General features: G+C 38.3%; 1 protein-coding gene and 1 long non-coding RNA gene across 2 annotated transcripts; one reads left to right on the top strand and one right to left on the bottom strand.

Annotated features, from left to right (window-relative positions):
* The first annotated feature begins 592 nt into the window (after nucleotides 1-592).
* Nucleotides 593-2,622, top strand: LOC122058454. The gene is made up of 2 exons (XR_006133777.1): nucleotides 593-888; nucleotides 1,517-2,622. It is a non-coding gene; the product is annotated as an uncharacterized LOC122058454 (long non-coding RNA).
* Nucleotides 2,623-8,753: 6,131 nt separating this feature from the next.
* On the bottom strand, nucleotides 8,754-11,512 carry LOC122057224. The gene is made up of 3 exons (XM_042619249.1): nucleotides 11,271-11,512; nucleotides 10,454-11,120; nucleotides 8,754-9,098 (listed from the first exon to the last, which is right to left on the bottom strand). The coding sequence occupies exons 1-3, from the start codon at nucleotides 11,434-11,436 to the stop codon at nucleotides 9,041-9,043; spliced, it is 891 nt and encodes a 296-aa protein (XP_042475183.1). The 5' UTR covers nucleotides 11,437-11,512; the 3' UTR covers nucleotides 8,754-9,040.
* Nucleotides 11,513-21,218: the final 9,706 nt, after the last annotated feature.

Here is a 21,218-nt window from a genome sequence, read left to right as displayed (position 1 = left end):
CAAACAATGCTTCCATAGGACCAATGGACAATAGTGGGTACGTTAAAATTTGAATTCACAATCAGTCGACTCGAGCAGTGATGGGTTGAGGGCATTTTCACCACTAGGCTACCAACCCCATTGATAGTCATCCCTCCATGTCACACCAATCATGTGTGAGAATCAATTTTCAATAAGATTCAATCTAAAACACAGTATAAAACTTATCTACACAGTATTCGAGTATGATGGTCGAATTTTAACAAAATTATGGGCCAATCCCATTGGTAGTCATCCCTCCATGTCACACCAATCATGTGTGAGAATCAATTTCATCAATAAGATTCAATCTAAAACACAATATCTTATCAACACATATTAGTATTGGTCGATATATCGATATCAGCCATAACCAATATAGCGAAAAATGAATTTTTTTTTCAACAAAAAATAGTGGTTTGATTAAAATCGGTTTGATCCAACCAGAAATGGATGTGAACATCATTATTGGTATTAGTATCGATATCAGCCATAACCAATATAGATATTGTGATTTAAATTCTTGCCTCAAAAGGCGAAGGAGAGAGAAAAATGTCAAGAAAAGAAAGTGGCAACTGTATGAGTGGGAAAGAATCTCTCCACAGTCCACACTTTCACCGGGATATTTTTCCATATTCGAAAATAGTGGTTTTTAGAAGCAGAACCCATTTTGGAGAGAGAAAGAAACAAACGAAATTCCTGGTTTGTTCAATACTTCCTTACCTAATCTACCAGGACCATGCGCTGGAGAGGATCCAAATCCAGTTTGAGTTTTGGTTTCGTAGGATTTCTAGAAATCCTCAGCGCATTGTCAGGATGAAGGAGAATTTAATGTTGGTTGGTTCTCGCGGATTCTTCTACAAAGGGGAGGTGAGGAACACGTTAAATTTAAAGTTTTGCCAGAAATGGAAAACCACGAAGCTTATATAAGCTGAGTTCTTTGGTATAGAATTTGACAGGGAGGAGGAGGAGGAGGACAGAAAATTGTTGTTGGATTGAAACTGCTTGGTGCAGTTCGGGTACTTTATTTTTTGGCATTGTTCTGAAAAACCCAGATCACGGATGTGCGGGAAGAAGTACTGAAATGCACCAAGCAAGTTCAATCCCTCGGCGAAGAAACCCATGTCTTTAAATTTCTAGATTAAATTTGTTTCCGTTGAAATGCCTTCTCCCTTGTCCCCTGCTTCAAGAATTTCATCTTTAGGTTTCATTTGATGCCTAATCGCTTCTGTTTCTATTCTGCATTTTTTTGGCCATGATATACAGAAAGATAAGATTTTTTGCTTTGGGTTTTATGTTTCCATGCTTATGATTTCTGTACTGTATAAGTTAGGATTATTATAAATGGGTATTTGTTTAAGTTTCTTTTTGATCATTAGAAGCTTTGAAGACCTGTTGTTTGGTTTGTTTGTAAGATTTCTATGATCATAGAGCAATGAATTTCCTCTAAAATTGATGATGGTGCTTTCACCTCTCTTTGGCTTGACAATTGGTGCAGGTGTTCTCCATCTTGGCGATTTGAAAGCCATCTGTAGTTCTGGTGTTACCAAGCTGGCCCAGTTGCTGCCATCATAGAATGATGATTGGGCTCCTCCCCCTTCGGCCTCTCCCCCCTTGGACTCCATCTGGAATGCCTTGCTCTCCATTCCCAGAGGGCCTCCTGGTAGGGGAGACATTGTTGTTTGGTCAGCCTCTTAGTAGCCTTTTCAACTATAAATAAGCTTGGGACTTCATCAGAGTTTGCGGCCACATTTCTTCCTGGCATAAGGTAGCTTGGTTCAAGAGTAATATTTCCCGCCACATCTTCACCATTTGGCAGGCCCTCTCCAGCTGCTTCTCAATGCAGTCATTTCTCATTCACCTATAGATTCCGGTATCCTCTTCTTGCTGTCTCTGCTAGAACGCTATGGAAAATGTGGACTACCTCTTCTTTGCTTGCTCCTTTTCCTCTACAATTTGGTATGGGCTTCTCAATGAACGCTTGCCTTGAAGAAGAAAAACCCTTCCTTTATTGAGAAAATGGATGTAGGTGGATATGTCTTATGTTGGCAAGACAATTTGTGACGTTGTCGGTGAGCTTTCTTTTGGTTCCACCATTTACCATATTTGGATGAAGCGCAACCTTAGGAGATGATCCTCTAGATCCTTTATATAAATTTCGAAGTCCATTTATTTTGATGTCGGTAGCAAACTATTTTCGGACCCCTGTCAGAGCTTCATTGGTTTTCCAAGGAACGTGCTTATTATTGATTCCTAGGGCCTTCCCCCTCCCCCCTTTTTCATCCCCCTGTCTCCTTCTCTTGATGGCTGGGGTCTGCTTTGCTTTTGTATTGTTTTTCCCTTTTCAACTTCTTTAGGGGCCCCCCTGTATTCCTCTTATCTTTTGGTAATGAATTCTTTATTCACCAAGAAAAAAGAATTTCAAAGTTGTTGTCATGGTATGGCTGGAAAATTAAATCTGTGAAGTTTATGAGTAAAATGAGATCCCTGTTACTTTATTCAAGTTTATTTGTATGTGGAAATTACTTGGGTGTCCATTTTACGTATAGTGTCAGAGTATTGCTTGTATACTAAGATTATTCTCCTAGCTTTATTCTTTACTAAGATTGTTGTGAATGGATTCTAATAGAAGAGAGGCATTAAGCTCAATTTGTTTCAGTTTCTTAATGATTCTTGCAGACTTCGAATACTTGTTATTGATTGTAGAACTTGAGTGACTGGAAAGCGAATATTACAAAAATTTCTGTTGTTATTTATTTATTTATTTATTTATTTTCTCCTACCAATAAGATCTGCAAAATTGGTGAGTAAATTGCGATTACTTATGCTGGATAACTTTTGCATACTGCATGGCAATTGATAGGTGGAATTTTCTTAAGTGCTTTATGCATAGATCTAATCCTCAGAAGCTTACTGAGATTGTTCTATTTGATTTCTTCTCCCTATGCTTATGATATCTATGGAAGGTAGGATTATCATAGCTATATCTATTGGAAAAAGAGACACCAAATCTATTTGATTTAGTTTTAAAATGTTTTTTTTCCAAAATTATTACTGTTATTTGCTGCTGGAAAAATACTTAAAAAACACTTTAATTGGATGGATAAAATGAGATCATCCTTGCATTCTGCATAATTATTTATACCTTTAGGTTGCTTGTTGGCCGCTTTACTGCATGCTTGTTTCTTCTTCCATGGTCAGACTTCCCTTTGCATGCTTATACAAATGATGATATATGTTCAGTTCTGACCTTTTTATTGTTTGAAATTCTTTTCTTTTGATACCTTTTGGCAAATGTTGCTTGGCTTCGGTTAGTTATCAATTTTCCACTTAGCTGGGAAAAATGCAAGGTTCATGGTTTTATAGTTAATGATTTTGGATTTTTTTTTTCTCAGCTGTGTTTGTTATGAATCAATTGAAAAATAAAATAGAGAAACCAGCACTGCAGATCAAATTTGAGTGCAATGGGAACAAGGAAACGCTTTTAAGTGTGAAAAATGAAAAAGAGCACCCTTTTTAATGTGGTTTGGATTTTTTCCTACGTCCATGGCTGTCTATTGGGCCCATCTGATTGACAGTTTCCTATATTTTAGGATCTTACTTTGTCTTATCTTATCTAGTCCTTGTGTGTAGTGGTTTATTCGTAGTGGTTAGTTTCTAATTTTATTACTAAGTTACTACGTTTTTTAAATTACAAAGTTAGTTTCTATGTTGGTGTCCATTGTTTGTTTTAGAAGTCTGGAATTTATCAGCCAAACAGGGACTGCTGCCTGCCTTTTTGATAGGTGAATTGGAATGTAAATGATTTATCAAATAACTGTTTGGATGATATATCCAAATCCATTCTTCCTTGACTGAAAGGAATACTAGGAACCTGACGGATAAAGTAAATAAGGAAAAAAAGCTTTCTATATATGCATTGTCCAAAGCAACGATTTATCAGTTGTAGCAAAGCCATGATACTCTATCCCAACTTTATGTATCTATATTTGCATAAGTTATGGAAGTGATATTGTCTATGGAAGAAATAGATTGATAATGAATAGGAATAGAAAGAGATATCCATCTTAAACAATACATGTCTTGTAGAACATTCATGTTGCCCTCTAAAAGAAATACAACTAAAAAAAGAATTATCTTGATTCATCTCTTTCTCAACTTGTTGGGATCTGACCTATTTTATCATTCTAAGTGAAGACCGAAAACCTTGCTTCCCTTGCCAAGCTGATTTACGACCACCTCTCCCGAGTTTCCTTTGCTGACCGAGCTTGGGTTTCTTTTTTGCAGTCTTTATTGTTGTTGGAACTATGTGGTATGGTTCTGTTGATCAGATACATGCTAGCAGTTCTTTGTTTCTGCCATTATTGTACTGCAGCATGAGGTACTGGTATCTCTTCATCAGCCCTTGAATCCTTTATATAACTTGGGAACAATACATAGTGGCTAGACCCTTTAATTGGTCAAAATTTGGCCCTTCTCCGACTTGTGGATTGGTAGTTCTTAATGGTTACTATTTCCGAATTTCTAAGTTTCTCCATATAAGTCTTAAACTGTTTAATCGCCATGAGGTTTTGGGAAGTTCTTCCCTATAAGCTTAAACTTGATTTAACTTGAGGTTGATCTGATTTGTTGATGAGTGGTTATTGGATTTCTCCTATTCTGGCCTATATTCATGCCCTGTGATTCTGTCTGTTGGTTTGGAATCTGAAACCTCCTTAAAGGATGAAGTGATTCCAGCCGATCCACATGATATGATGCATTTAAATTTTATATAAAGTCCCTTTATTTATTGAACAATTTAAATAAAGACCATTTGTTTATTGAACTTTTTGTTTTGATAGTTTTATGTTGATTTATAGACTATTTAATATAAGTGGGTATTTGATATCTCGGGCTGGATTTACTATTCTTGTTTTCATATTCTTCCTCTTTTGGTTCGTTTTCCTTGTCAGATGCCATTTTGGTTTGGTAATAAATAATTTGTGTGTCTCTCTGAATATGAAAGAATTATCCAGTTATGTTTTTATGTTATTAATAAATTAGGAACTAAAGAAACAATTACAAGAATCATTAGAAGCAATAGCCAGCAAAACTGAAATAGTGATCCACCTGATATGATGCAGTTAAAATTTTAAGTAAAGATCAATCATTCTTAGTTGAACTGCATGCTTTGACATTTTTAGCTTGATTTATAGATTTTTTTCTCAATCTAAGTCGGTATCTGATCTCTCAAGTTGAACTTGGTTTTTTCCTTTCATATTTTTTCCCCTTTTGGTTTGTTTCCCTTCTTAGATGCCTTTTTGGTTTGTTAATAAATAATTTGTGCTTCTTTAAATCTCAACATAAATTGATTATGCTGAACTGTTCAATGTATGATACTCTGATTCCATCTCCTCTGGTATGTATTCTCCTAAAATTACTTCAGATATTATCTGAATTCACTGGCCGTGCTTTGAAATGTCTTTACTAAGTGGTACTTTTTGCCTTTCTGAAATTTCATTTTTAACTGCTATTTTCTTTTACAGTTGAGATTAACTTCCTATTTTCAACCCATGCACATAATTGTTCTGTTATTGTACTGGATAATTTCTGTACTTGGACCTAGATGTTCTGCTAGAGATACCCCAATTTGAAATCTATCATTGCCTACATCTTGCTTGATTGTTGTCTATGGGAAAGCATAGCTGGAGTATTGATTCTTTGTCCAAAAGATTAATACAAAGAAGAAGTTTTGGGGAAGTTGAAGGCTCATTTGTGATTTTCAATGTAATAAGGAGATGTCTCCTTCATTTGATTTGTCTCCTTGATTGGATTCTTGAGGTCCCAATTACAGCATAAAGTGATTGTGGAATTGTTACAACTCGTCATTTCAAGGTAAGTGTGGAAGATGAGTCTTTTACTTCATTTGATTGTTCTCCTTTTTGGCTGTGATGGTAAGCTCCTTTTAGTTTTGTTGTTTTGAATCTTTTGATCTTGAATGATGATGAAAAAAAAAAAAAAAAAAAAAAAAAATTCCTGCCAAAAGAACTGCAATCAGCACCAATTTGAGCAGGATCTTTCAGACATCAGCAAAGTATGCAAGATGAGAATTATTTGTTAACCTGTTGGGTAACTTCATGCTTATGGAGCAAGAGTTGATCGAGGTTCCCGAACCTAAGAGACCAGATGTGAAGTGGATCTGTGCAATGCATAATGTTGAAGGCTGATATGGTCAAGGAACTATATCATTGGTGTTCCCACATTCTGGTTTTAATTTCAATTTCAACTGTACCTGTTGAATTCTGATATGATTATCTCAAACCTATGATGTTCTGGGCATGACCAGCGTTGATCTTTTTAGCAGGTGTTTTTGAGTGCCAATATTTTTTTTTCATTTGTAATTGGTAAATCCCTTATTCGAATTTGCGGGTTCTAATCAAACAACCAATCTGGTGGTTAGCCAGTTCAGAAGTCCCAGATCAGTACTCCTTATGGGTAAGGTTGTTCACTGCCTAATTTAGCTATAGGCAATAAGGTCTCAAACTTTATATATCATATAGGTTATTCTTGTTTGGTTTTGGATATGATAACTTGAGAACCGTTTGCATTGTGCAGCTAAAAGGTTTAGAAGCTACCCAAAAGAAGGAAAAAGTCCAATTTAATTCATCATCAGTTGATTTAAGCACAATGGTTTTCAGTTTTTCAGACTTTTTTTTTTTTTAGGTAAGATGAATGTGAAAAAACTGAAAGAGTGCCTAAGGGTACTACTTGATCTTTAATTTTCTTAAAATGTATAGTATTAACGGCCTCAACTGGAGTGCACCAGTTGATCAGGTTCTAGCCCAACGCTGCTTTGACTCTTAATAAGGATATTAAGCGATCCATTTGATTTCTCATCGGGAATACAAACGGAACCACTTTCATTTCAGCTTCAATACCATATTCTACTTTGGGAAAGGAAAAAATCAACCTTCAATAACAAACTCATTTATATTCTTTTTTGTTCTATTAAAAAAAAAAATCCTGAAACAGAAATGCTATCAAGCAGGGCATAAGATGCCAAAGCAGGGATTTAGGTATCAATATCGGCATCTATGGTGACTAATACCAATACAGCATCAATATGTACCAGTCAACATGGTCAAAAGGGTTTCTTCTAAGGAAGAAAGAAGCTGCCTGTTAGCCTGCACACTAACATGTATACCAGAGCAGGGTAGCATTCTCTTACCCTTTTAATTACCAAAAAAGTGATTTTTTTATTAAAGATAAGAAAAATTACACCCGTTTTCAGAGTTTACAAATATATGAGTGGAACGGGGTCGGGTTGGGTCAAGTTTCTTAAAAGTTACGAATGTCCATTCAATATCTAGCAGCGCCAAAGTCAAGAGTTAGTTTTTTTTTTTTTTTTTTGATCAAATGAAAAATAGATTAGATTAAAGATAAGAAAAATTACACCCGTTTTCAGAGTTTACAAATATATGAGTGGAACGGGTCGGGTTGGGTCAAGTTTCTTAAAACCCTAACCCAACCCTAGGTCCCCAAAACTCAATCAACCCTAACCCAACCCTGGTCTTCTTAGTGGAATCACATTCCAATAAATACGATTCAATTCCAATTCTTCCAACCACTCCGCTACCTTCAAACTCTGAAAAACATTGACCGTAATCGACCCTCCACCCCCTAAATTCTTCAAAGTGCTAGCATGTGCTAAGAGTCCAAAGAGAAAAGATCTCTTCTACTAATGAAGTTCTCTTGTCAGTTTCTACGATTTTTGCATTTGGAAGAGCAAAGGGATTAGGGAGCTAGGGTTTAAAAATACATTATATATTTATATAGCATATACTAGGGTGAAAAAACATTACTAATTAAGCACAATAATAATCAAGATTAGACTCAGGGCTTGTTAAGATCGAACTGGGTTTCCTATGCCTCAATCCACGTCCAGCTCAACCCCACACAAGGTTGGGTCGGGTTAAGTTGAGTTGGCCCTCATAGTCGGGTTAGACAAGGTTCGGGCTCAGGGTGGGTTCAGATCGTCAGGACTGAACTTACACCCCTAATTGTGAGTGTGCCATGGTTGTTTCGGCTATAGAGGCAAAATGAGAAACAAGTTCAGAGGCAGGTTCGAGTTTACATGCCACATTTTCCACATATTTATTAAATACATCCAAAATCAGAGGTGCCACACTTAGGCCAAAAAGTCACAAGTTAGTTAATATAGTCTCCCGGAAGACAACTGCAATGCAGTTGGTGGTTCCACTTACCAAGCCAGTGGGCCAGTGGGCCAGTGGGTAGCAGGGGGGCCCAAGAGGACATGAGATGCTCTTCTGCCTCACTCCCAGGGGAGTGGTTAAGGGGTGGGGGTTAACCAACCAAATAGGGAAGAATATGCTCCCAAGAAATTGCCTGCCTCGCCATATCCATACTATATAGCTTTAACTGTTGTGAAACAGCAAAAGAAAAACCAATTCCTATTTCCTCCACCACTGAGAACACACAATATAAAGTTACTTGAACACAGAACCATCAGGTGTATTTCCATTGCATCAACAAGCAATGGAAAATCAGTTTGTCACACAACCATACACACACAGAAAAAGGTCTCCCAAGAACCAACCAGGTAGGGTGAAAAATGCCCCCAACGAAGTTCCTGCCTGTCATGTCCACCACACTGGTAAGGCTGAACAGTAGCGAACAGCAGAAGATTAAAAATTAAATAAACTAGACAATGAAACAATAATATCTTCTAATAACAATTAAGGGAAGTTCATAAACTAATTTTCATTTCATTTTGAGGTAATAAACTATATGTTCCATCAGAAAAGAAAAACTAATTTCTATTTCATCCATCACAACACAAATATGAAGTTCCCTTAACACAACCATCAGGTGTAGTTCTATTGCATCAACAAGCAATGCGAAATCTGTCAGGTCCCGTCAGACTTTCCCACAATTTAACTACGGACCGATTCAGAAGCCATTAAGCTTACAAACACTTTCTTACAGAAGGAACTTAAAATGAGTGAGCATCTGCCAACCCTGCTCAATGGGCAACAGAACATGAGGTAGTCTGATTTACAGCTGGCATAGAAAACTGGGACCTGCATTTTTCAGAATATATAGTTACTCTTATGATTTGGAATTCAACTTGAATAAAACCTTTTAGCAGAGCACTACAGAGAAAACAGAATACAAGATACATCCACAAGATAAACTTAACCAGAATGAGATTATAGTTGCTTTTTCCTTCTGCCCCACATAAGCTTACTTATTGTTCTTTCTTATGCTAGTGTAAAAGTAGATAGGAACTCTTTCATGGCAAACTAAGTGATTACGACTTCCAGACCTGTATAATAAGAGAGCTTACTTATTGTTCTTTCTTATGCAAGTATAGAAGTAGATAGGACCTCTTTCATGACAAACTAAGTGCCTAGGACTTCCCAGACCTTTATAATAAGAGTTATCATGGCTCCTTTCCAATAAAGCATTTGAAATACTAACACCTTGATCACCTTCCCTTTTTTCGGTAATCCGTCCACCATCAACTAAGAGCTAGAAATACGGGTTTCTGGATATGGATGGGTAAAAAAGGTATGGCTATACAGAACCTTTAGCCTATAGGATTACTACATGCTCTGCAAATATGATCATTTCAGATTACAAAACCACAAATACAAAGTAACATTATTGGCCAAATGGTATACAACCACCCAATCTACCCATCATACCGCCCAACTTAGTCCCTCGAGTGTGCAACCACAGGTAGAAAGGAAGGCCTAGGAATCAAGTAGCCAATGTAGACAGGTACCAGTATAAATCTTAACATGAGCTACTTGATGATCCTTGATAACTTTAAAACATTTACAAGTTATGCCAAATGTCAGATTGTTTATGCACAACGAGCATTGATGCATTTAACCAATGTCTCTTAGCCTTCTTCCTCAATTTCTATAGAACCATAGCAGGCCTTCCATATTTCAAAGAGCTCGAGGGTTTTGCGATAGAAAATGCATTTTATATTGTTTTAATGCATATCAAGCCATCTAAGAACCGGCCAATCTATATGTTGTGTTTGTGCATGAGTAAGGAGAGAGTATTATTTATCCCATCAATGGCCAAATGAAAGTCATAACAATTCATCCTAGATGTATGGAAAACCTCCAATGTGTGTGCGTGTTTGGGGTAAGCGGTTTTGAGGATTATTTTTTATTTATTTATTTTTTTTTTTAGCAAGCAGTTTTGAGGATACTTAAATACTATGGACATGTTTGCTCAATTACTACCACAAGCCTCTGTCATGGGGGAAAATGCCAGAACAAGATCTGTGTGTGTGTGTGAAGACCATGACTACAGAACATGGCAAAGAAGAGCACAACGTCCCTTTTTTCTCCTTTCTTTCGGTGGGAAGAAGAGTACAATATGATACAGAAAGAAAAGCAAGAAATTGAAAACATACCCTTCATTTCGGAATCTTTTCTTTCCCCCTCTCTTGTTCTTTTTGCGAGGACGTTTCACACCAGGTGAAGTGACAACTGTGCCCTGGGAACTACTTCCAACAGCAGAAGGATCCGTCAATGGAACTTCATTTTGAACAACAACGATGCCCTGGGAACTGTCTCTAACATTAACAGCAGAAGGCAGAGCCAATGGAACTTCATGTTGAACAAAAACGATGCCCTGGGAACTGTCTCTAACATTAACAGCAGAAGGCAGAGCCAATGGAACTTCATTTTGAACAATGATGCCCTGGGAAGTGCCTCCAAAATTAGCAGAAGAAGGCTGCGCCAATGGAACATCATTTTGTACTTGATTTGGATGTGGCTGATGGACATGAGGAGCAGGCTGAAATGCTCCAGTAAAACTAGTAGTTGCTTCACTAGAAGGTTCCACTTTTGGTTTTTTTAGTTCATGGACAGATGATTGTATAACTGGGGCAATAACCAGTTGTCCTTGACATGTTCCAGAATATGCAGGCATTGGCAACTTATTAATCACTGGGGGGACTACAACTACTCTTCGTTCACTTGTAGATGCACCAGAATCCTTGATCTTATGCATTGCAGCATAAAGTTTTCCTTTAGATTTGATGATCTCAGTAAGGCACCTTCCTGAGCTAGATTCAACTGAAAAAGATCAAAAAAATTAGCACCTTGTTGATAGGGTATAGATACAAGAATAAATTAATACACTTTTGTAGATGTGTGAATGTGGGTACGAGAGAAATGTGCTTTCAACGAAAGGTACTATATGCATCTGACCAATAGAAAAGGTACCCAGAATCGACTGAATAACAGTGCGAGCAGCCAGCTGTTCAGCTTCTTTCTTATTTCTTCCGGCACCACCCGTATAAAGTTTACCATTGAAACACAAGGTAGAGAAAAACAATGGAAGCAGTCCTGATGATTGAGTGGTCTTGTACAAGGGCTTCTCAAGGCTCATCTTAACTGCATACTCATTAAGAATAGACTTGCAAAATATTGTATCCTACAAGAAGTAAACAACGCTTAGACAACTGCACACAGTCCAGTACAGAACAAACAAAATCTATTTTTATATCACTAACAAGGCAAACAAAGAGAGCATATAAATGCATTAGCATCATTCATCAGAAGGGGAAAAAGATCATTCACATAATTAACCATTGACAATACCATCAATTTTATATTGATACTACCCATCCCAGTTTAATCATTTGAAACTTTAGTAGGCAAAACAAATTTTAAACAAAGATTAAATTTACCACAATTGTATGAAATATTTGAACACAGATTCAACTTTAACTGTTTTTGGTGATCAGAAAGAGCAACGGGAAGTCCTCAATAATCAACTCAACAAAGCCTTATCCCCAACTACTCGGCATGCAAATGTGATCCTTGAATAATACCATTGCAAGATGTTTTACATAAAACCACTGCATAAACATCAACGTGAATGATGACATCATCCACTAATAACACCCCCCCGGTTCTTTTTCCCCCACCCATCCCATCCTCCTTTTTTTCTTACTCAAATTCCCAAGAGCCAATGACTCTCTCTTCTCTCCACCCCCGGGAATGTCTCTTTATCCGTTCCCTTTAAATATGAGTATTATTATTTTGAAGAGTAGCTTTGAATCAATCATATTGTAATTGAAGAGCTATTGAGCCCTTTTTGAGAGTTGAGTGAATCCTCTTAGTTGGGTTGAGCAAGTCCCCAAGTTATCTTTTGATCTTGTATTTTTATTGTTTGTTTATTTTTGAAATACTTCCAATCTACATCTATTTCAATTCTTTTTGCATTTTGAGCTTGGCCTGTCAACTTGGCATTAGAGCGGGCTCTGATCTTGGAGCTTGTACATTTTCACAATGCAAAGAGGAGGGGGAAACCATTGTACAGCTGCATTACAAGTTGTTGCATAACAAGATGAAGTGAATCAATTGCAGCAAGCCAAATGACAACCTCCAACAAACAAAAGGTTATTGACTTAAGGCGTTCAGTGCCATAGGCAACCTCACCCTCACTTCAGGCAACCTCACCCTCACTTCACTCGCGGAAGAAGAGATTTCAGACTCATTCAGCGCCTTAAGTAGAGTCGACTTGAATATAAGAACGATGCAAGAAGAGTCATGACGACTTCCTATGATGGCTTTAACAAGTAACCCGCTGGCTTCAACAATGGCTACAGACCCAACTTTCCGCATCCCCAAAGACCCTCATAATGACAATTGTGATGATTCTTCAAGTTCTACTTCGGTTCAATCTCAACAAGTGCATCCACAAACTCTTTTGGGTGATTGAGTGGTTGGCATGATCTTTGGAAAAATCCGACAAAAGCATTCGGGTCAACGTGAGCAACTTTAATGGTGAATTTGATTCCAAAATCTATGCTGATTGGATTGCTTCTAGACACTTCTTTAAGTGGAAAAGACTTATCGGAGGAGAGAAAGGTTGACTTTGTGGCCACCAAAACTTAAGGGTCATGCCTTAATTTGGGGGCAATGATTTCAACAAAGTTGAGAAAGGAGAAGTATATGAAAGAGAGATTAGATGAGAAATTTCTACCACTTGATTTTTCTCAAACATTAAATAATTGAGACGATCTTACTAATTCATACCAAATTCGAATATTCCCTGACCAGATTCGGATACCCCTAAAAAGATACGGATGAAGATCGAATTCAGATTTCAATTATCCATTTACTCTCTGGCTTATGTAATCCAAACCTTTCTCCCCCTAATGAATAAAATTTGCTCTTAATCCATCTTTCTAAGTTGTCTTAGCTATTTTCCTTATTCTCTAGAACTTCTAAACTTCAAGAACCCTCAAAATCATTAATAGCTTATCTAATTGAATCGGATAATTATTTTTCAGATATTTCGGATTTGGATCCAAATAACCTTTGGCCAGATACGGATACCCCTAAACGGATACAGATGCGGACTCGAATTCGGATTTTGTCTATCCACTTGCATCCCTAATCATAACATATAAATCAGCAATAGAACATAACAAAACTCCTTCGAATGTATCTCTTGTATTAATAATTGCAGGTTTATACATTAGCCACATCTAGACGGAGCGCAACATTCGTAGATAGTCCTCCAATTCTCGCTCCTTGGACAAGATTTGGAAAGCCATCTACTTTGATGTTACCTCCAAAATCCAATCCCTTCACCCTAAGCCTGTCCCTAACTCCCCTAGGAACAGACATATCCTAGCCTCTTGGAACCTTCAGATAGACACCATGCCCCTTCCCTAGCCCCCTCCCCCTTGTTTGGTTCCCTCGGTTGCTCTTCCTGGCCTCCGGTTGCTGCTGCCCTTGCTTGGTTATTTCCCCCTTTGTGTCTCGGCTGATATGGCTGACAATCTTGTTTGTTTGTAATTTTTCTGTTGGCTTTGTTTTGGCTTAGCCTTCCCCCCGCCGCCCTTTCCACCCCCCCTTGTATATTCTTCTCTCTTGGTAATGAATTAATTTATTCATCCAAAAAAAAATTCTAGGTTTACAGGACAATAGAGAAGAAGATAGAAGATTGGGGAAGGGGTTAAGGTAATCTCTCTCAGACTCGGGTCTCTCACCCATGGCCTCTCACCGCCATTGCCCTTAACAGCTTCCAAGCCAAAGCTCTCTTTTCTTAACTCCATCGTCCTTTCTAGGCACTAAGGCCCTTACATATATAGAGGACTGTAATACTCTCAAGAAGAAAGAAAGAAAAAAATATACATAAACGAGAAGTAAAATAGTCTCATAATCTCCCCACGCATGGCAGTAATGATGAGAGCTTGAGAAACTTCTGCTATCCTCCACGGGATCAATCATCTGGCCCCTTAAAATAAAGGGCGTACCCGGCGCACGAGGCTCCCGCATGTGCAAGGTCCGAGGGGGGAGAACTACACAACCATGCTTCCAATAAGCTCCACACAATTAGGAAACTGATTTCCTAAAAAATCTCCAACATCTGGCCATGATTCCAAATAAAGCTATTTAGTCTCATAATTAATGTCCAATTAATCTTCCATCATCCAGCTGGCATAGGCCCACTTGAACCTGGAAAGAATCTGAAATGTATCCTCATAAAAATCAGCAAAGTCAGTGGCCTTCATTCCTCCAAACATTTCTGATCGATATCCATCAATTCTGGAAAATATTCTTGAGATATTTCTTCCAACTAGGCAAGGTCGTTAGCTAATATTTCCCTAAATAATCTGCTGTATCGATCTCTTCTTTGAACAGAACAGATGGGCTGGATGTGGTCCAATTCTTGAGCCAGATATGTGCTGGTTTAATGGCTCAGAATATGGGCCAGAATTGAACCCAAATTGAAACCAATTTGATGCCCTCTTGCTACATCATCAATGGTATTGATGCCAGACAGGTTTGGGAAATCTAATATAAGTCTAAGAATTAAGTTTGTTTGACGGATAAAAAGGGGTGGGAAACTTGTGAAGTGGGTCCCACATGTTGTGGATTGGGTTGACAAGGAAAAGAAAGGAAAGGAAATAATGGAATATGTAATTTTTAGTGGGTCCACCTCTATGGGAAAGAGAGGAAAAGGAAATGGGATAGAATTCTATGGGAAAGAGAGGAAATAGGTGGAGAGAGATAGACACAAAACAAATTTTTCACGAAGTCCTACCAAAATTAGTAGGACTTTGGAAGTGAATGGGGGTGAGTAAAAGTAACTATCACATCAGCAAACAAGAAGTATTGTGTTAAATTACCTTGTTTGATAAGTTTCCCACCCCAGAAAACAAACAACCAAGGTTTTTAGTATTTTGAGGAAAAGTTCCTCATTCTCCGACACCTTTTTCCCTTGTCCTCTTTTCTCCATCAAACAAACTAGTCCTAATTGAATTTTGGGTTTGGGAAGGTCTACTAACACAAACTCACAACATACATGCAGAAAATCATATTTAACAACAACCATCGATGATGAAAATTTCCAAAACACAAGTGCATAACATTTATTCTACGATTCATGGAAATTTAACATAGGATACATGATAGGCAGTACCTTCCTTTGTTGTCCCACGAGTTGGAATGTTGTGATCAAATACCAAGTCAATTGGGACTGGTACAAAGGAATAGGGAAAAGGAAGAGGGTGGTAGCATAAGAATGAAGAGTTAGGGAAGAGAAAGGGGGTTTAGCTTTACACCAACTTGGATTCACTCCAAGGTTTGCAGGGATCACTCATACTGTAGAAAATGGGAGAAATCTCCAAGTTCCAACATCATCTTCCTTCCATTTCAAAATACAACATTTTAAAACCCAAAATGAAAAAAATAAATAAATAAAAGGTAAATAACTTCCAGTAAATCCCTAATAACTTCTACGGCAATAACTCCCTTACAACACTACTACATAACAATTTTGACACAATTAAGTGATATGATGCTGTGTACGTCGACGTCTCCTCTAATATGTCCAAAATCCCTGGATGATGTCATCTTCAATTGTATGACCTATGGTAAGAAATGCTTGGTTTTAATTGATTCCGGTAGCTGTGAGAATATGATTTCTAGAGAAATAGTAGATACATTGAATTTGAAATGTGATAAGTACCCCAAACCCTATAGTCATTCTTGGTTTAAAAAGGGAGGTGAAGTTCCCGTTAAAGAGAGGTGCTTGGTAAAAGTTTCAATTGGTAAGTATTGTAATGAAATTTGGTGTGATGTTTTGCCTATGGATGCATGTCATATTTACTTGGGAAACCATGAGGGTGGTAACACAATTGTAACTGCAATGCATGCTCATCCAATACTAAATTGATTCGGTGCCAAAAGCCACTTTACCTAATTTGCCACATTTTAAGATAAGCCCAACGGAGCATGCCAGGCAGGCTTCAAAAAAAATTCAAAAGCTTCTCAAGAAAGTGTATAATCAAGAAAGCATGAGTCCTTGAGCAGACTCGACTCTTCTTATGCCCAAGAAATATGGAACTTGGAGAATGTGTGAATAGCCATGTTATTAGCAAGATTACAATTAAATATCTGTTCCTTATACCTAGACTTGATGGCATTCTAGATACTCTTCATGGTTCATGTTCTCTAAGATTGATCTTAGATACCATCAAACTCGCAGCCAACGGAGTGATGAGTGGAAAACCGCTTTTAAGACCCGAGAAGGATTATGAATGGCTTGTTGTGCCATTTGGATTATTCAATGCAATAAGTATTTTATGACTTATGAGACACATGAATCAAGTCTTAAGAAAATTTATTGGAAAATTTGTGGTTTGTATACTTCAAATATATTCCCTCTTTTTTTCTTTTTTTTTTTCCTTTTTCGTGCGATCTTCTGGTGCAATAGTTAAGTTGCATTATTGCAACATGCTGGTCACAGGTTCGAAACTTGGAAATAGCCTCTCCTATGAAGCAGGGGGTAAGGCAGTGTACATTTGCCACTCCCAGACCCTGCAATAGCAGGAGCCTTGTGCACTGGGTTGCTCTTTTTTTATTCTTATTTTTAGCTCTTATAATAAATTTACAATGCTTGGAACATACTACAGCCCCAAGTGATAGCAGTGACTCACCTTCTCTCTTGAGAGGGGACCACTCCCACCTTTGGGGTTAAAAATTTATAATCGAACCATAGTTTTTAAGGCGGTAAGGCGACAGAGGCGTTTGAGGGTCTTTCAGAGCGCCTTAGCGATAAGGCGGGCATAAAGCGTCGCCTTATCGACTAAAGCGTTCCTGTGTAATTATTTTATAAAACCAATCTATTTGGCTCAAATCCTAGTTGAATCCTATTACTCATATGTTAAATAAATATTAAAGGTTCATATTCATACCCATGTAAGATATTAATCAAGAAAATAAATCAATAAAGTGAATAAACTAAGTTCACCTTCATCAATCATCAATCATCATAACATACTAACATATAATATAAATACATAATTATAAAACAAAATTAGTAAATATAAAGAAAAGAAGACATAAAAAATATAAGTATTTATTACACTTACTTCTGATGCAAAAATGAGTGCCTAAGCCCTAAGGTCATCCACTATATTTCTACTCTTGTCAAAGAAGAATGAAGCTCACCACTGCCGGAGCAAGCTCACCGTTGCCGGAACAAAATGGTCACCTGAATCAATGGTTCTTCCTTGTTCCTTGATTCCTTCTCAAAGCCATTTTCTTAAAACCCTTGACAAAATCCAAACCCCGTTTGTGAATCGTGTTTTTGTTTTGTTTGTTTTGGTGGAGTAAAGCTGATCTCATACATCTCAAGTGTTAACAAAACCATACACCTACCAATAAAAAATCTATATTTGGAATATTCATCAAGTAATTTTAAAATGTGTTTAAAAAAAAAAAAAACCCATCAGGCGCCACTTCACGTAAGGCGGAGCACTGCCTTACCATCTCTAGACCGCATCAGCGCCAAGGCCCTGGTAAGGCGACGCCTTAGCAGCGCCTTAAAAACTATGGAACTGACCAACACCCATGGAGGAATTAGGAGAGAGTTCAATCTCCTCTTCCTTCCCCAATTGATCCCTAATCTACCTGGCCTTTTCAGAGGGTGTTCATAGCCACCCAAGGATCACTCAATCCTCTACTTGTTGCTGCCCAAGTAGCCCTACTACAACTCTTGAAGAAATCTCTCAGATTCTCTGTCCTAGGTTTGAAAATCAAGAAAGCGCAACTCCATAACCAGCCGCCAGAAGCTCTTCATATTTGGGGGTTTTTGTACCCTCCCTGGGCCCTACAATTGACCAAGTTTGCAGTTCAATTGGAACCGCATAGATCTGGCCGTAACTCTCTCTCTCCAGCCCTACCACAGGTCCTCTCTCCTATCGGGTTGGATTTTGGGCTGGTTTTGCTCCTGCATTGCTATTGTATCCTTGGGAGTTTATTTGATGGTCTTATTTCCTTGTTTCCTAATCCTATTTCTGGTTATTATCAAGTGAGCTATTGGGTGTTAAACTGTTGTTTGGGGTTATAAACTGCTGGGGTAGTTTACTTGTAATCTACTTCTGCATTGCATCACCTCAACTAGTGGACCAATCCAATGGGACATAGGGCCAACCAGCTTAGGCTGGGCCAACCCACATTGGCTAGGATTTTTTGGGTCCCTCAAATCCAAATCTTGGGGATTGTCCTACCTCAGATAGAAAGCTACTCAAATGGAATCGATTTGGAGGAACTTCTAGAAGATCCTTTGAAATTTGTTTCCTTTTTTGTAATTTATTTGTTTGTCTCGAGTCCAAAGACAGACAATAGTTGCTTGTAATAGGAGTTTCCAAAGTTCTTTGTTTCCTTTTTCTTATGGTTCCATTTTTCTCACTTTCTATTTTTGAGGCAAGCATCCTTGCCTGTATATTGTAATTGACCATAAGGAGTCTCCCCATAATTTATGATGAATAAAATTTGCTTTATGCAATTCTCCATTGTCCTGAGAGAGGCTGAGACTGGGAGAGTCCAAGGTAGGTCTACTGTGGCGCCAACTTTAGTGACTTTCTGAGTGGTCAACACATGATGAAGGACATGGATAGGATATGGGTCTTCTCATTGGGAGTGCTATTGACTTCACAACTTGACACACGCTCTTCACTTAAATCAACTGTTGCATAACCAAGTTGTTCTTCTGGAATATGAAGTAAAGGAGGATCCTTAGCAAGAAATGTAACCAAACGGTTGGGACATTGAGCATTGAAATGTTCGTACCCTCTGGATGCGAAGCATTGATGGGAAAACTTTGACATCCCAGAAGGTTTATCAAAACCCAACCGAGGTGTAAAGTATGGATGATTAGGCCATGAAGATGACATGTTTGAATGATGTCGAGGTGGAGGATATGGTCGGCTAGGTCATGAAGATACCATAGATGAAGCATTAGCCTGTGGTTTGCTAAATGACTTTTCCTGGGTAGAAGGCTATTGCTGAATGGAATTAGGGCCTCTAGAAAAATATATTTAAAAGGTCTCAGATCGTATGGTCGTTTCAGACTTCCCTCAGCCTGTTACGCTATTTGTACATATTCCATTGTAGGTAGTCGACTAGATGCAAGGGCATCACTAATTTGAGGGTTGCAAATTATTGTGGAACTGTGCCACCAAAACTTCATTTCACTCGAGTGGCAAAATAATAGAATCTGGCAATATACTCTTCAATTGTGCAAATCTGAGGTTTATGCGCTGCTTATAATCAGGAGGCAGGAATTTCCGGTTCATTACTTCGTGCATTTCAGCCCAAGTAGTGACTATCGAATGCCTCGGGTTCAGTTCTATTGCTGCTGCTTGACATGTCAGACTCGGGCCATGACTTTCAGTTTAGCCTCTACAAATAAAACTGTCCGGGCCTCGGTTAATCCTTACCATCTGAAAAATGTCTCTAAACTGTGAATCCAATCAAAGTACAGTTCTGGATTGTTATCTCAATAATAGAAGGACATCCAGTTTTACTGCTCTTTCTGCTCCATAATTATTATATCGACCAGTTCCATATGGTGGTGTATGCTGTGGTGTTGGTGGTGGTGGTAGCAGTGGAGGTGGCGGATCCTGTGGGGTGGTGTTGGAGGAATCCCCATATTGAATGGGACTCTTTCCTCTATTTGTGGCTACCAATCGGTGACGAGATGCTTGTATGACTGTCATCATTGTATGAACGGAAGTGACAACTGTAGTGAGGGTATCGACATGTTCAGTGTCAATTTTGGAATCAGTCTCACCTTTGTAGGAATTGAGCTGTTGGAGAACTTAACTATTTGCTACCATAGTGACGATAAGCAAGTGAGCACTTAAAAGATAATGGCAATATAGTAAATAATTGGTTTCTTCTTTTTTTGTTTTTTTTTTTTTTAAAGGATGGAAGAATTGTAAATAACTAGAGTTCAGTGAGAAATTTAGAAATGTTTCTCGTATGGGTGAGGGAGGGTAGACTTGGAAGCAAATTTAAAAAAAGGAGATCAGAATATAAGGGGATAAGTAGGGGTAAATATGGAAAACAAAAGGGGGTAAAAAAAATCGATGAAAAGAAGGGGGGGTTAATACTGACAGAAAGGGAGTGTAAGTTTCCTCTTGGAGACTAAACCATGAATCGAGAGAGGGTTCTCCTTTTCAATGTTTTCTTCTCGTCGAACCAGAGAAAAGGACTGTGAGGAAGGCACAAACCGCTCCAAAAGGAAGGACAAGAACTGCTGTGAGGAGGGAGGCGTGGATGCGAGGAAGTCGACACAGTCCACAGGTATGTGTCCTGTTCACTGCCTCTCACTCTCGCTTTTCTTCTCTTCTTTTTTTTCTTTTGGTTCTCTGTTTCTCTCCTTCGATCTCTTTTGTCTTCTTCGTTTGATTTTTTTTTCCCAACAAAACCCTAGGAGGGGGCGGGGGTTTGATGTAAGGGGTCGTAGAGGAAAGAGGATGGCGGTGGGGTTTGCAACTTCTCTGTTTTGCAACAGTCGGGTTTTTGTTTTTTTGCTTTTTGTTTTGTTTTGTTTTTTTTAAATTGCTGCTCTTAGTCTCGGTAGAAACTAAAACGGAAGAACGAGGAGAAGATAGGAAGGAAAAGAGATGGGGAAGGTAATCAAGGATAGAGAACGAAGGAGAGGATCCTTTGGCTATCGGCTCTGATACCAAGTTGATAGAGGGCCCTTAGAGAAGAAGGGGAAGATCAGAGTAGCAGGGGGAAAGGGAAGCCCACATGCTCATAGAGCACAGAATCAACCAATTCTCAATCCATTATCAATTCACTCTAATCTTGTCCATCAATTACAGCCAATATATAGGGAAAATAAAAGACATA

Source organism: Macadamia integrifolia, chromosome 12 (assembly GCF_013358625.1).
Source record: "Macadamia integrifolia cultivar HAES 741 chromosome 12, SCU_Mint_v3, whole genome shotgun sequence".
NCBI classification, from domain to species: Eukaryota; Viridiplantae; Streptophyta; class Magnoliopsida; order Proteales; family Proteaceae; genus Macadamia; species Macadamia integrifolia.
Note: the sequence above shows the minus strand (reverse complement) of the source record. Positions and strands in the feature narration are given on the sequence as shown.

Coding starts and splice junctions, on each gene's coding strand:
- LOC122057224 (XM_042619249.1), bottom strand. CDS start 11,436: ATGAGCCTTGAGAAGCCCTTGTACAAGACCACTCAATCATCAGGACTG. Junction 11,121..11,270: donor TGTTATTCAGTCGATTCTGG/GTACCTTTTCTA, acceptor GATCTTTTTCAG/TTGAATCTAGCTCAGGAAGG. Junction 9,099..10,453: donor AAAAGATTCCGAAATGAAGG/GTATGTTTTCAA, acceptor TGAAAAATGCAG/GTCCCAGTTTTCTATGCCAG.